Here is a 15872-nt window from a genome sequence, read left to right as displayed (position 1 = left end):
ACATGCTCAGAGCTCCCAAGGAAAGCTTGAAAGTCCTATAAATCATCTTCTGAGAACTAATTCCCTAAGTAGCCGCAGGGTAGGTCAGTATGTTCTCTGTTTACCACTAATAAGGAATTGAGACTGGAGTTGCCTCTTAGTTTGACCATGCTCCTTTCCTGGTCATTGCATTAGAATATCTGTGGACAGTAATTGGAAATGGGATAACTTAATTAGCAGGCTCCGCTTCAGTTCCTTTTTATTGTCTAGCTCATGGTCATTAGCATTTGTATAGAAAGGGGAATAGGGAGCTGAGGCAGAATAGGGGAGACCTGCAGATTGTTGAGATATTGCAGTGGTACCTCAAAATGCTTTTGCTGATTCCCAAAGCTGCTAAGTAGTACACAGTGCAGGGCATATTAGAAACTGCTAACCAGTACACAGCGCAGGGAGTATTGGAAACTGCTAACCAGTACACAGCGCAGGGAGTATTGGAAACTGCTAACCAGTATACAGTGCAAGGAGTATTGGATTCTGCTAACCAGTACACAGTACAGGGAGTACTGGAAAGTGCTAACCAGTACACTACTCAGGGGATGTGTTTGCTAGACAGTGGCCTTCTCCCTGAGGAACCTCAGTGTTTCTCAGATGTGGATAGACAGTAAGGGTGATTTTCACCTGAATTTGAGTCTCTAAGCCCAGCATACAGTCTCTTGCTGACCCACTGGTTCTTCACTGGCTGTTCCGTTGTCAATATTTGGGTGCCCTTCAGGCATGTTTTTACTCTGGTCTGTTGATTGTCACTTTATAGGCCAGGCCTCTGCTGACACGTGGGTGATATGTAGAATGATACTGAGCTGGGGTTACGGTCTTTGCACACTGCAGCACTCCGTCAAGGGTCTGGAATTGAGTGTGGTGGCTCCTCACCTACCATGTGTACACCCATCTCCTAGATGTCCAGGTTGGAACATGCAGGCCTCTGGATGTGCATCTTATGCTCATATCCCGAGTAGGGGAAACAAATTCCAAACATTTTTGTCCTTTGGACTTCGATGACAAATAAGGAAGATGTGAGGCTGATCAAACATACAATCTAGTATTTATCAGAAACCATGGCTTTGACCATTCTGTAAAGACTCAGAGTACAAAACCTGATACAACTAGAATTATCTATATTTCACACTGTTTAGTTGTAGAAATACAAGGGAGTTGTTATTAATGTTACATACATTAATAGGTCTTAAGTGTTTGTTTTCATTTTCAGGTTTAATGTTCCACATGATGACAGTTATAAATGTAAAGAAGCTGGGATTAAACATCAGTATCACGTGATGGCCCCAACGCTTAATTACCACACAAGTCCTTGGACCTGGTCAGCTTGTAGTCAGAAGCACATAACAGAGTTTCTAGAGTAAGTCTGAATTTCTGTGACTTTAGTTGACAAGTGACCACTTTCTAAATCATCAGATTTCAAGTTGCATGTTCATTTAGAGTGGTTCAAGAGAGGGTTAATTTTTCATTATTAGTGTACCAATAAATGTTTAAAAACAAGAAGTTATGGGACAATGAGATGGCTCAGTGGGTAAAGTCACTTGCCTGATGACCATAGTTCAATTCCTGGAACCCCATGATGAAGAGACAAAATCAAGCAAATTGTCCTCTTGACCCTAACATGTGTGCTGTGGCATGTGCAACCCCAAACAAATGAATGCATGAAGAATTTAAAAAACAAGGATATATATGTGTGGATGTGTGTGTATATATATATAATTTCACTTGAAAAGTTTTTAGTATAGTTTAGGCATGTGGCATGTATCTTGCTTTTTTATTTGGACATTTTCTTGCCTTGAAAACTGTTTATGGGGTGACTTAATGGCAATCAGAATATCCTCGTGCATTCTTTATTCTTTCAGATGTTACTAAATAATCTCTTATTATTATTTATTATTATAATATTTATATTATATTATAAAATAATTTATATTATTAATAGCAATATTATTATTATTAGAGGTGTTTGAGTGACAGACGTTTAAGGTGCCCCTTCAAGATGAGAATAGCTGAAGTCAATGGACATCTGCTGTAGATGTAACGATTTTATTAATATAGAAACACAGAGCCAAATATAGAGTTGAGAGCCCAAGAGGTCAGAGCAATAGCTAAGAGCGAAAAACTTTACCTTTCACTGTCGCTGCCATTTATTCCCTCATGTTAGTGTCATTAGTATTTTGCAGCTACCTCTCTTGATGGAAATGATGGAAAGAAATAGAACCGTGTTTTAGAATAGGTACTCATACGTGAGCCACTGTCTTATATTTGGCCTGTCATTGGCTAAAGCATCATTAAGCAGCATGTGACTGTCTTCTAACAGCAAGCTATGAAATAGATATCACCTTCATCAATGTATGAAAGATGAGACCTGGCTTAGATAGGTCGAAGAATCTGTTCACAACCACATTTCCTGGGTCATGAGGGAGACTTAAATGTAAGCAAGCACTTGGAGCCAGGGAGCTAACACCTTGGCTTGCTCCCTGAAAAGCCTTTAAAGTGGAGGGAGTATGAAAGTTTTTGAAATGCCTTTTTTGTTGTTGTTATTGTTTAGAACGAGGAAAATAATACATTGTTATTTTTACATTTTGGCAGTTTGGCTAATGGGCACTGAAAGTGTGATGTTAATTATATTATGATAACTTGTCATTAAACAGTTCTTATTTGCAATGCCGGGTTCTTACACATGTTGGATAGATGGTCTACCATTTAGCTCTCGTCCCACCCACCCCCCATGCCACTGTAGCTTCTGGGTGTGAGTGGGGATCCGGTATAAACAGGCACAGTTAAAATTCCACGCAAACTGATATTGTCACTGTGTATAAGAATTTTGCTTTGCTGGTGTGACTACAGTTTTAAACAAGGGGTATAGTTGTTTTTTGTTTTTTTTTTTTTGTTTTGTTTTTTTTTTTTTTTAAACAATGGGAAGGTGTGAGGGTTGTCCTTGAAAGTAAGTAACTATAGACACCTGGTAGAGACACTGATGTGTGTGCAAGTGAATTTATACTGTCCTATTCTGTCTGATTTAGCACTGGCCATGGAGAATGCCTTCTTGACAAACCAAATGGAAGAATATATGACCTGTCTCCACAGCTTCCTGGCTCAGTGTACGATGTGAACAAACAGTGTGAGCTTATGTTTGGTCCTGGATCACAAGTGTGTCCCTATTTGGTAAGAAAAATTCTACCTTTTTGTCTGAAAACTCCCTGTAAGTTATAGCAAGAATGACCATTCATTCTTGAGCAAAAGGGGGAATTAAATGGCATTTCATAGAAAGGGCCTAAAATAATGAGAAACCAAAGCTAATAGAGGACTTGCTAAGTGTCTGGTGCTCTGCTAGGTACTTCCAGATTGTCCTTGTTAGCATCACAGATTCCTGTGATGTAGTCCTATTTGGAGGGTGTAGCCACAGTAAAACTATGTAATATAAAATTTAAAAATATTGAAACACTTACATTGGGGGAAGAAGTTAAAATGATGCTTTAATATTGAATTCTTTTAAGGACATCACAAATATAATAGAATACATGTCTTTTTAAGTATTATTTTATTTTTAATTATGTGTTTTTTGTGGGTATCTGTGAAACTATGTGCATGTGAGTGCAGTGCCCACAGAGACTGGAAGAGGATGTTGGATGCCCTGGAGCTGGACTTACAGGAGGTTATGAACTGCCTGGTGTGGGTGCTGGGAACTGAACTCAAGTCCACTGAAAGAGCAGTATTTGCTCTTAGCCACTGAGCCGTCTCTCCAGCCTTACATGTCTGTTATACATATGCAAGTGCAAAAGAATTATATTTGTGGCATATGTTCAATTTTAATCAAAATATTCTTCACAATTTAATTTGGGAATTTTTCATAGGTCACACACTTTAACTTTCCATGGAAATAAATCATTATAACACGTGTATCGGCTCTATCATCATGATTTTGTTTTGTTTTGTTTTGTTTTTTGAGACAGGGTTTCTCTGTGTAACAGCCTTGGCTGTCCTGGAACTCGCTCTGTAGACTAGGCTGGCCTCCAGAGATCCACCTGCCTCTGCCTCCTGAGTGCTGGGATTAAAGGTGTGTGCCATCTCTGCCTGGCATAATTTTTTATTTTAATGTAGATATAAAGTTCGGATTTGGTTTACAAAGAACAGTGCTGTGCTGAATGCATGCCTCACTTTTCTGAGCAGAATGAGCATTACATTTTCTTCACTTCTTTTCATGAATTTGCCAAGCTGCTTCTACCTTAATGGAGTATGAGGACCTCTGGGACCAGGAATACAGACTTAATTTACTTAAATAAATGTGTACATGTTGACAGCCCTAGGTCTGAAAAGCTCCAAATCTGAAACTTTTTGAATACCAGTGTGATAACATAGATGAAAACTTCCCATGTTGACAGGTCACTATGAAAAGTATTGGGAAACTTGCTTTCAGTTCTGTGTGTACACAGTACACACACACACACACACACACACACACACACACACACACAAAAAAAACAACACAAGTCAGTTTTGTGCTTAGGCTGGTTCTCAATTCCAGGATAGCTTACTAGTCATATGAAAAAAAAAACAAAAAACAAAACCAAAAAACCCAAAGTATAAGCAAATTCAAATCTGAAAACTTCTGATTTCAGTCATTTCAGACATGGGCTAGTCATCCACCTGCCTCCCCCAGTCATCAGTTGGGGATCGTCGAGTAGAGGCTGCCATACAATGAATGCTTATTGAGCCGGTCAGTGGAGGCCACTTGACAGCTAGAGTTAGCAAAAGTGCTGAACTGCCAAGCTTATCCCATGTAGTGACTAATGCACTTCAGACCTTGAAGTCATAGTCACAAATCTTTTTTTTTTTTTTTTTTTTTTTGGTTTTTCGAGACAGGGTTTCTCTGTGTAGCTTTGCGCCTTTCCTGGACCTCACTCTCTAGCCCAGGCTGACCTTGAAGTGACAGAGATCCTCCTGGCTCTGCCTCCCCAGTGCTGGAATTAAAGGCATGTGCCACCACTGCCTGGCTATACAGTCACAAATCTTAACAAGCTTTAAACACCCACAATGAAATGGGGACCGTTTGTAACGGCTGCATTTCTTCTGGATTGATTTGGACACTGTATCAACTTTTCATTTAGCTTCAGGAAAAAAAGAGGGATTATCTTGTGCACAGCTCCTATGAATCTGGAGTTTTTCTTTCTTGTGAAAACTTTAGAACTGTTTGTTCAGAAACTGTAAGTGTGCACCATACTTCACAGACTAGTAAGCATTGGTATGCTTCACAGGATTCCCATGAGCTTCACTCATACACCCTAGGTGGGGAACCTGTGAATAAAGTTCAGCAACAACAAGCCCTCAGAAAAATGCCCTGCGAAGAAAGGAAGCTCGTCCACATAACTGAATATTTCCGCTTTGGGCTCATTGCTCTAATTATTGAATCCATTAGTAAAATTTCAGATTGTTTTCACAGTCAAGGCTACCCTCTTCTTACCTGAGACATCTGACTCGAACTTGACATTTGCCGATTATGTCTGGCTCCAGCCACGAGCTAGGAGGCAGCTCAGATGGGTTTGTGACAGGCAGACCTGCTCTGGATGTTGATATCTGCTCTGGCTTACCCCCTCTCCCCCCTGTTCCTCTGCAGAAACAGTGCAGGCGCCTGTGGTGCACCAGTGCTGAAGGCGTCCACAAGGGCTGTCGCACACAGCACATGCCGCTGGCAGATGGGACGAGCTGTGGTCCTGGGATGGTAGGTTTTCCCAAAGGGTGAGTCTTGTATCCAGAGTGTCTGGAATGAACCTCTGGTCTGCATCGCAGCATTTGTCAGGATTTGCTGTCAACCGTTGCTCAGCTAGTGATTTTATTGCCATGTTTGTTGGATATCGTATACTGTCGACGGAATTAAATGTCTAATTTTAACTTTGTTTCTATAACTAGTCGATGGGTCTTAAGTTATATATAGTTATATAAGTAACGACATGGGCATACATATTGTGTTTATATTATGAAAATAAATGCAGACCTCAGAATGCTGACATGTCAGCAGGTTCCCCTAGTTACACAGATGTTTTCATTGCATTTGTTGTCTTCCTTAAACTTTGATTGAATATAATTAAATGTGTTAAATGGTTTCTTCAAATCTTTATTGGTTCTACACATATTAAAATGCTGTTCACCCGTAAACGAAACATGTTATAGTGTAGTTTGGAGGTGGCAGTGTGAAAGCTCCAGCGTGGGTCTTTCTCAGGATTGCTTTTGTGGCTCGTGGTCTTTAGTAGTTCCATGGGAATTCTTGGGTTGTTTCTCTCTAGTTCTGTAAAGAACAACATGTGAATTTTGATGGAAGTTGCACTAAATATATAGATTATTTTTGGTAACCTCGCCATTTTTTGTGACGTTAATTCTGCCAGTCCAATGGCATGGAAGGTCTTTCCATTGTCTAATGCTTTCCCTGACTTCCTTTTTCAAAATCCTCACGTTTTCATTGTAGAGACTTTCATCTCCTCAGTTAGATTCATTCCTTTGTTTGGGGCTTTTTGTTGTTTGTTTGTTTTTGTGTGTGTATGTGATTACATGCAACAATTGTGATGACCACTACATTATGAAAAACACTGCTTTGGGAGCTAGTACAAACAGGATAGTTTCCAGTCTAATCTGAAACATTCCTTTCTTCTCCAGTGAGAGTCTCAATTTCAAAAGCGAGACAAATATTGCATCCTTTTTGCAGCCCACCAACCTCTGGTACCCAGCAGATAGGGACGGCTTATTCCAAGCTGGTAGTGAATGTAGCCTCACTTCTGAGTTGATGTTTGCTTTACATGACTTACAGACCTTCTCTTGTTCATCTTTATGCTGCTGTGATGATTGCCAGGATGCTTTAACTAGATGGCACAGGCCACTTCTCTTTGTGCTATTGTGTTCCCAGCATTGCCACCGTGGGCTGTGTGTGACCAGAGACATGGAGACCCGCCCTGTGGATGGCGAATGGGGGCCCTGGGGACCCTACAGCTCTTGCTCAAGAACATGTGGAGGTGGAATTAAAAGCACAACCAGGCTCTGTGATCGCCCCGAGTATGTCTTTTTATTCACTGTAAATTAAGATTATCTCAAGGACCCGAAAATAAGAGTCAGTTTCGTTCACTTCTAATGCTGGAGGTCAGTCTACCCGTTTCAGAGATTCAGAATCATTCTGCAACACTTTAAATGATACCACTTTGTGCCTTTGTGGATTCAGACTTTAAAAAAAAAAAAAAACTAGATTAAATTTTATGATTTCAACCAAGACAGCTATTTTTCTTCCTCCTCTTTGTTTTCAGCTTCAGGGTGACTTTAAGTAAATGTGAATGATGATTCTGTAATGGCATCTTCATGTTACTGTGTTTCAAGTGAAAGGCCCTAGATCCTTCCCCTGGTGTCTTGGCTCTGATGCACATCTATGTCATTCAGTTACTAGCTTTTTATCATTCTGTAATCTGATGTGCCTCCTTTCCCTCCTCTGCTCCCGTTGTGGATGCCTCACTGTCTTAGCCGAGTAAGTGCCGAATCATCTCTCTTCGTCCATCTCCAAAGCATGCCGAGATCCCAGAAAGATTCCTATTTTACATATAATAATTCACAGGCCAGGTGACACTGATCAATCATATCAGGGAACTTTTTTAAGGCACAGGAATACAATACACTCCAAATAAATCTTACCAGGTCATTGAAATTTGGGGCTAGGTAAATTAGACATCATTTTCACCCTGAAAACTTCTGGAGTTTATTTCCAAGAATAAATTGAAACGGTGACAGGCATGTATATACCCACTCAAGCATGGCAACAATGGGTATGTTTCCCTTGTCACCCACGCCTTTCTTTATTGTCTGTGCCTCACTAGACATCATGTTTTAGAACAAAGTTCCACCATTAGTTCTTGTTCATCTTGTCAGAGCTGCAACTCATTTCTGGTGTCCAGGTCTCAGGTCTACTTGAGAGGGGTTGCTATTTTTTTTTATGACTGGTTTCCCAGAAAACTGTTTAAAACCCTATGGTACATATAATATTAAAAGAGTGTCAGTGGCCCTTCTGGTCCTGGAAGAGAATGGGAGAGCTGTAGGAACAGATGAGAACAGTAATGTTTTACTGATGCACTTTAAAATGTAATGAATTTGACTAGGCCAAGAAACGGAGGAAGGTACTGTGTGGGCCGCAGGATGAAATTTCGGTCATGTAACACTGATTCATGTCCAAAAGGCAAGCGAGACTTCCGGGAAGAGCAGTGCTCTGACTTTGATGGTAAACATTTCAACATCCACGGCCTCCCCCCTAACGTGAGGTGGCTTCCGAAGTACAGCGGGAGTAAGTACCGCTCTGGCTCCGATAGGAGAACATGTGGGCACACTGCAAACACGGGGGGGCTTCATCGCTCTGCGTCCGAAACGTGATTCCTCTCCTTACAGTTGCCATAAAAGATCGCTGTAAACTCTATTGCCGGGTCGCTGGGACCACCAGCTTCTACCAGCTGAAGGACAGAGTGGCTGATGGTACACCCTGTGGGACTGAGACCAATGACCTCTGCGTTCAGGGCCTTTGTCGGGTGAGTAAACTGGGGTTTCTGCTGAAGAACCATGCGTTTCTTTTCCTTCTTCAACCGATGGTGTCTGCGTCTTCACAGTCTGTTCTTATGAATGCCGTTAGAGTAGTCTTTGATAGCATGCTAGCTCTAGGACTATGGTTAACTTTGTTTTGAAGCAATTCTTTGTGTTGTCATGGCTGTATCCGGTACTCAGGAGACTAAGTCAGGCCATCCTGGTCTAGGTAGCTGGATCCTGCCTCAAAAATAGCGCAAAAGTGGCTTAAATGTGTAGGATGGCTGATTTTGTTTTGCCAATTGTATTTAGAATTGTTGTGAAGATGGGGCCATCTTCTTTAAAAGGTAGGAAAGTGCTTTTCCTACTTCAGATGTGGCCACCCCCCACATGGTGACATGTGACCCACATCTCCTCCCTCTTGTTAGTCCTGTGACTCCTATTTGTCCTGTTCAAACAGCAGTGACTGAGTACTTGCTCAATGTCAGATATGGTTCAGATCAAAGATCTGATTTTAGGAACATGAGGTAGAAAGTGCTCAGGGTTGTAATTGGGATCAGGATGATATTTGATGAGTACCTTTCATCTGAACTCCTTAGAGATTCAGATGTTATTTTGAAGTGGAAGAAGTGGTGATATTTGCCTTGCACTTCATGATGTTTTAGAATGACCTTGATTAGAAGAAGGCAGGAAGCAGGTGGACCACTTAGCAGGCTCCTCAGTAAACTTAAGAGGCTTTCACAGAAACACAAGTGTGGCAGATGGTTGGTTATCTGGAGAATGCAGGTGGAGTCTGAGCGTTAAAATATCGAATGCTGTCTAAACAGTCAGTGCGCTGTCGTGAGGCCATTTCTTTGATTGAAGGGGAACTTAATATGGCCAATTTATCTCACTGTAGCCAAGTATTAGTAGCCTAGGTGATACTGGCCTGCACCCAAAGGCCTTAGGAAAAGCTCAAAGACACCTAACTTACATTTTGGAAATAGCTTAAATAGTACGAAAAGATTACTTTGTGCCCCCCCACCAAACTGTATGCCATGTTTAAACAAGCAACATAGCCCAATGAAAAGAATCAAAATATGGCAAAGATGATCTGAACATTTAGATGCATTTGGTGTTCATAAAATATGTGAGTAAACCTTATATTTGCCTTATGTATCAAAAAATGTATATGGCAGGAGGATGGGATGGCCCCACAGGTAAGGCATTTGCTGCCAAGCCTAATGACTTGAGTTCTGTCCCTGGAGCCCACATGATGGAAGGAAAGAACCAACTCCCAAGGTTGTCCCACTGTCCCACCAATGTTAAAAACAATCCTGGTGGTGTATGACCTTTTCTCCTGGGGTCATTCAGATTAGAAGTCTAGTCCATAAAACTAAAGGCCATGTCATGTGCAGAATGCTTGTGGAGAAAGCAGCTATACTTTTCTCTGAAACGTCTAGGAAAACCCTTTTGTAGACACTTATGCTGATGATTAATCTGGGGGAAATTCATTCAAGTGTTTATTTGAGACAAGCTTTATTTCCAGTGTTCTAGGGCTATGATGCCTTTTTAGAACTAGTACAACACCTTATTTGAGTATTCTAATGTATTGCTTATCCTACCTAATGGGTCTGTTTGAATTACCTTTCTTTAAAGGTTTTATTTTTTTAATGTTATTTTATGTATATTAGTGTTTTACCTGTTCATATGTATGTGTGTACACTACATGTTTACATTGACTGTGGAAGCCAGAAAAGGGTGTCAGATCCCCTGGAATTAGATTTATAAATGGTTGTGGATGCTGGGATTCGAACCCAGGTCCTCTGGAAGAGCAGCCAGTGCTCTTGCCTACTGAGTCATCTATCTTTCTAGCCCAAAATTATGGTTTTCAAATGATGGTGGAACATAGGAATCATTGTCTGTCCCAATGTAGAACTCAAGTTATTACCCGAAGATATTCATTCAGAAAATCCTGTAAACCCTCTGAAACACACTGCTTTTCAGACTCTGTGAACACAGTTCACAGATTGCTGCCCACTTGGTTTGGTAGACACTCAGAGAGGCTCCTGTCCCACCTGGAGCCCTGCTAATTGAAATAATCTTTTGAAGAGAACCTTGTACACTCTAAAGTGCTGTGCCCATAATTAGTCACTTTGATCATATGAATTATGATGATTGTGTTTTGAAGCAAGCTGGCTGTGATCATGTGTTGAACTCCAAGGCTAAGAGAGATAAATGCGGAGTGTGTGGTGGAGATGACTCTTCGTGCCAGACCCTGGCAGGCATCTTCAACAGTGCACATTACGGTAAGCTGAGTGCGCTTGCCTCCTGTTTCCCCTTTGATGTGAGCAAGTGCTCTGGTGTGTAATAGAGGCACATCAGTAATGCTTTGGTCCCGAATGATTGTCAATGAAAAATGTCCAAATGTAAAGAGTGAGTCTTGAGCTGGGTCTGCTATTTATATTAATGAATTCACTTGCCCAAGACAGACCTGAGTCTATGTTGTGTTGTCTGTGTTTTTGAAATGAGGTCCAATGTATCCCGGACTGGCCTGGCTTAGACTCACCAAACCTTGACTGTTCAAGTGCTGAGATGATAGGCCCATACAATGCCCAGCTCATGCTGTGCTGGGGCTAAGCTCATGGCTTCTTGATTATTTGGCAAGGTCTGTACCACCCGAGACCACTCTCAATCCTAAATCTGATTTTTAATGAAAAAGATCGGATGCATTAATGAAAATCAAACAGTAAATCCAGTAGTATTTGACCATATTGGGTGAATTGTCTCCAAATTTTGGAGACCTTTTAACAATGTTCCTGTAAGTTAGAATGTGTATATTTATGACTCTTTCTGGGAAACTTGCTTTTAATTATTTTTAACATGTGAAAATCTTTCTCCTCCCTCCCTCCCTTTCTTTTTACAAGGAGATGCCTGGTCTGTGTGTTGTGTTTGTTTTTAATTGTATTAAAAAGGTTGACTGAGAGTAAAGGGTGAAAATTTTAACCTAAATGTTGGTTCTTAATTTTGATTTCCCAAGTAGCATGCGCAATACAGTTCCAATGGGTACTTGGCCATGATTTCAGTTTTATTTGAAATTGTTTTAAGATCACCTCAGACATTTTCAATTCTAAATTTCCTCAGAAAATATTCTCCTATTTAATGATGATACAGGCAGACCTTTAAAACTTTCCTTGTACAGTAAAAACTTATTTCTTACAGTGTTATTTTTCAACATTAAATTATGTCCATGTGGTTGAGCTCATGATGCTACTGGTAGTTATTCCGATGAAAGGGTATAACTCAAAACTCCATTTTTATACCTTTATCTATGTGAGAAGCATAGAACATTTCATATTCTAATGTACTGGAGACGGTCATGTGTGTTAACAGGCTCTTTTTCTCTCTGTTACTGATGATTTCATGTGAGCTGCATACTTGGATCCCCTTCCTTAACCACTGACACATGCTTGTGATAGACGGCAGTGACTAAACAATATCTCACAGCACAAAGCCACATATATCAAATGAGAACTGAATACGTAATCTGGTGAAGATTGCTTCTCTGGTTCCCATAAGGATGGGGAACCTTGTGCAGGTCATTTGCAGGGTGGGTGTCTCTGCCCCCTGGTGGTTACCTTCATTCTAGCATCTTTTTGGTGCATTAGACTTGCTTTCAAGCCAGTACTGGAGACAGGTGGAAGAAGTTGGTGGGGCTGTTTTATGGTGGGAGTTCTCTGGGTTAAAATTAATCTTGGAGATTATAAGATGTAGGAAACATAGAGTAGTCATCCAACTGTCATCTTTATGTGATACCTTAAAGAGGTAAATCAGGCTGATCCAAAAGCCTACAGGCGATCCGGCACCATCATCCTTATGGAATCATGGGACAGTATTTTCAAATTTAATGCATAAGAAAAATTACAACTCTTATTCATGCACTAAACTGAGGGAATTAATTTTTAAGAAAAGACCGAGGAAAATCCTGGAGTTACATCTCTGGAGCATACTTAATTCTGTGCTTTCCCCGAGGGATTTAGCTAGCTGTGTGAGTGTTTTTAGGAACAGTGTCAGAAAACGTTTTTTTTCCCCCCTCTCATTTAATGTGCATTTTACACCACATTTCCTCTTCAAACAGTGCCAGTATTGCAGGATTTGGCCTAATAAGCTAGAGATATTACTTTCATTCTACTCCAATAAACCTTTTATTTTTCTGGTAACAGATGTTGGGAGGCTTTAAAAAAAGTAATGTAAAATTTGGGCGTGAATATGGAGATTCTAGTTTGAGATATAAACTAAGAGCTTAAGAAAAAATTAGTTTTCTATTATTGTTCCTCAATAGTAAAATTTGTTGCCTCTCAGTCTTCTTAAACATAACATATTATGTCAGAGACCAATTATATCGATCGCCCTAGGCTTGTGAATAGCATTTGAAATCCTGGATTATAAGTGTGTGGGCCCAGGGTAAACATTCTATTCTACATTCAGAATTTCAGAAGTAGTAAAAAATTAGGACATGTTGGACTTTAAGAATCTCAAGTTGGGAGCTGAAGAGATGGCTCAGAAGCCCCTGCTGCTCATGCAGAGGACCCGAGCTCAGTTCTCAGCACCACATCAGGTGGCTCACATTGCTGCTGCTGAGCTCCAGCTCCAGATATCTGAAACCCTCTTCTGGTGTCTGCAGGCACCACCCCCCAACACAGGCACAAATATATACAATCATGACCCCCCACACTCAAACAGCACAAACATATATAGTAATAAAAAATAAATCACAAGAAGACACTGAATCTCAAGGTCTGTGTATTTGGGTGGTCTTCATCTCAGGCTTGCATAGTGTGTTAAGGTTTAGTTCAGATGGGATAAAAACCAAAACATTTAATCACGTTTTAAAGGCTAGAAAGAAATTGTAAGTGTGGCTATACTATTCCAATCTTGCAGCCATTTGGTGGTAATAGTTGATGGAATGTCTGCAATTTATGAAATTTTACATGTGCAAAACTATATTGCAGGTTACAATGTCGTTGTTAAGATTCCTGCAGGGGCAACAAACATTGAAATTCTTCAGCACAGCTATTCTGGAAGACCGGAAGATGACAACTATCTTGGTAAACACATGTAGTAAGCAGCAGTGGATGTGTGGTTTGTGTGTAATTTCTTGGAGGTCTGTGGTTGATACCTTTCTACAGCTTTAGGCATATGTTCTTCTTCAGCTACACAAAATAAATCCTTTTAGAATGAAAAGGGAAATAATGGGAAAATTTTGGTTTTTATTTTCCATTATGGCATTGTAGGTAACCAAAGTTTGTATTCAATTAAAGTCGTATGTAGATTCAGAACAAAATTCTCTTCTCTCTCATGCTCACTGTAGCACTCTTTGGCTTTCCTTAATTTTTTTTTAAACCATGTAGCAAAAGTACTTAAGTATGATTTTATTTAAAGTTCTATAAATAACTAGTTTTGTATTTTGAGATATTACCAAATATGGCCATTATATATTTCTTGAGTATAGACACACTTTTGTTGTCTTTTTAAAAAATACCTTTCAGAGTTGGAGAATTTTGCTTAGATAGAAATATGGAAAGGGTATTTACAAAGATTTTCTCCCCACAATGAGCCAATTCCTGAATTATCTAATTCCTCAAACTGGTGATGTGCAGCTGATAAGGTGGTTTATCTGCTTCAAATGTTCTGCTACAAATCTGTTCATTTACATATTGACCTATGTATGTAACTAATACAACTAGCAGTATGACTTTATTATGAACAGTTTATTTCAGAAAGTATAGGCGGCATTATAGAGTCAAGTGTTTTAGCCTTTCAATAGGTTCAGGATTTCTTCATTGTGAAAATTTGGACTTATACAATAACAAACCAGCTGGACTTGTCTGCACACGTGCATATGCTAAATTCTATGTAACTGTTCACCTAAGAACGCTTAATTTTGTGCCATATCACTTCCAATGTAATGAATGCCAAACATTTTCCAAAGAGAATTGAATGCAAATGTCTTGCTTTTTAAAAAAATCTTATTGTATTTCGTTGATTTTATTTTTCTCCTACTTAAACATATTGCCTTGGTATGCAGTTAGAGATGCGTGCAGCTAAAATGTAGGTAAATAATTAACCTGGCCACATCTTCCTGGGAATGGTCCATGAGTTCTTCCCAAGTTTAAAAGTTGTGAATGTTCTAGCAAAGAAACTACTGTGTACACAGTAGCATGGAAACTTGAGTGTAACATAATGAGAAAAATAAGCCCATGAGCCCCTGGAAGGATTTTCGTTGTTGTTGTTTTTATTTTAAGTATTTATTGTTTGAGAATTCATGTCACCAGAAGTCCCTTAAATAGGCCTGTGGACATTGTGGACATAGAGGAAGTTCATCCCCTTACACAGAGGAGTTTCCATTCTACAGGACGAACGTCAAGCTTGATTTGTTCTTTAGTGTGATCTCTAAAGGTGATTCAGCTGTTGGCGTCCGTGACCTGTGTGCTTTGGGCGAGCTTCCCAGAATGCCAACTGCATATTTTCTTCAAGTCTCACTTTTCAGGTCTCACTGACATTTTTAACACAAGTAAAAATCGAGAGTGATGCATTTCATTAGTATAGGGCTTTAGTATTGTAAAATACAGAGTGTGCCAGGATGCTCAGAATTAAATGTAAGTAGGCTAATCTTGTATGATTTATGTACCTCTACACATACTTTCCAGATCTGATTGTGGCCTAATTGCCTGGTAGCACAGAAAGTTTTAACTCTACTGTGTAGTTGAAGAAACTGATGCAGAGGTTTTGTGGGAGATCACATAGCAATCAGTTATCAATAGGAGTGCCTTAACCCCTGCACTGCTGTAATACATGCAACTCTGTATTTAAACATAGCAACTTACAAATATATACTCTAGTCCTGTTCCAAACTTGTATATGTGTGTAGTATATGAATAAATATACACAAATGTACATGCGTGACAGGCATCTTAGTTACTTTTCCTGTTGCTATGATAAAAATACCCAGACAAAGAAAATTAAAGGGAAATGAATTTGTTTTGGCTCATATTTCAACAGTATATTCCATCATGGAGAGAAGGTCCTGGCCACAGGAGCTCAAGGCAGCTGGTGACCTTCCACCACAGTCAGAAGGCAGAGAATGACAATTGCTTGTACTCAGCTAACATTCTCCTCTTTATGCAGACTGGATCTGAGCCCAGGGAATGGTACCACTCAGTGTTAGGGAATTCTGACCTCAGTAAGCCTAATCAAGATGACCTTTTGCAGGCATGGCTAGTGGCTTACCTAATCCAGACAGTCCCTGTCAGGAAGCTGGC

At 40.0% G+C, this 15872-nt stretch overlaps 1 protein-coding gene across 1 annotated transcript in view; it reads left to right on the top strand.

Annotated features, from left to right (window-relative positions):
• Positions 1-15872, top strand: part of Adamts20 (ADAM metallopeptidase with thrombospondin type 1 motif 20) — a 139414-nt gene that overhangs the window by 52995 nt on the left and 70547 nt on the right. Inside the window, exons 9-16 of the mRNA XM_036208198.1 lie at positions 1244-1390; positions 3057-3198; positions 5648-5752; positions 6929-7074; positions 8160-8341; positions 8443-8579; positions 10742-10859; positions 13563-13658. Coding sequence (XP_036064091.1) covers positions 1244-1390; positions 3057-3198; positions 5648-5752; positions 6929-7074; positions 8160-8341; positions 8443-8579; positions 10742-10859; positions 13563-13658 — 1073 coding nt within the window. The remainder of the gene's footprint in view (positions 1-1243; positions 1391-3056; positions 3199-5647; positions 5753-6928; positions 7075-8159; positions 8342-8442; positions 8580-10741; positions 10860-13562; positions 13659-15872) is intronic.

This window comes from Onychomys torridus, chromosome 16 (assembly GCF_903995425.1).
Source record: "Onychomys torridus chromosome 16, mOncTor1.1, whole genome shotgun sequence".
Taxonomy (NCBI): domain Eukaryota; kingdom Metazoa; phylum Chordata; class Mammalia; order Rodentia; family Cricetidae; genus Onychomys; species Onychomys torridus.
The sequence above is the reverse complement of the archived record's forward strand: the minus strand, read 5'-3'. Positions and strand labels throughout refer to the sequence as shown.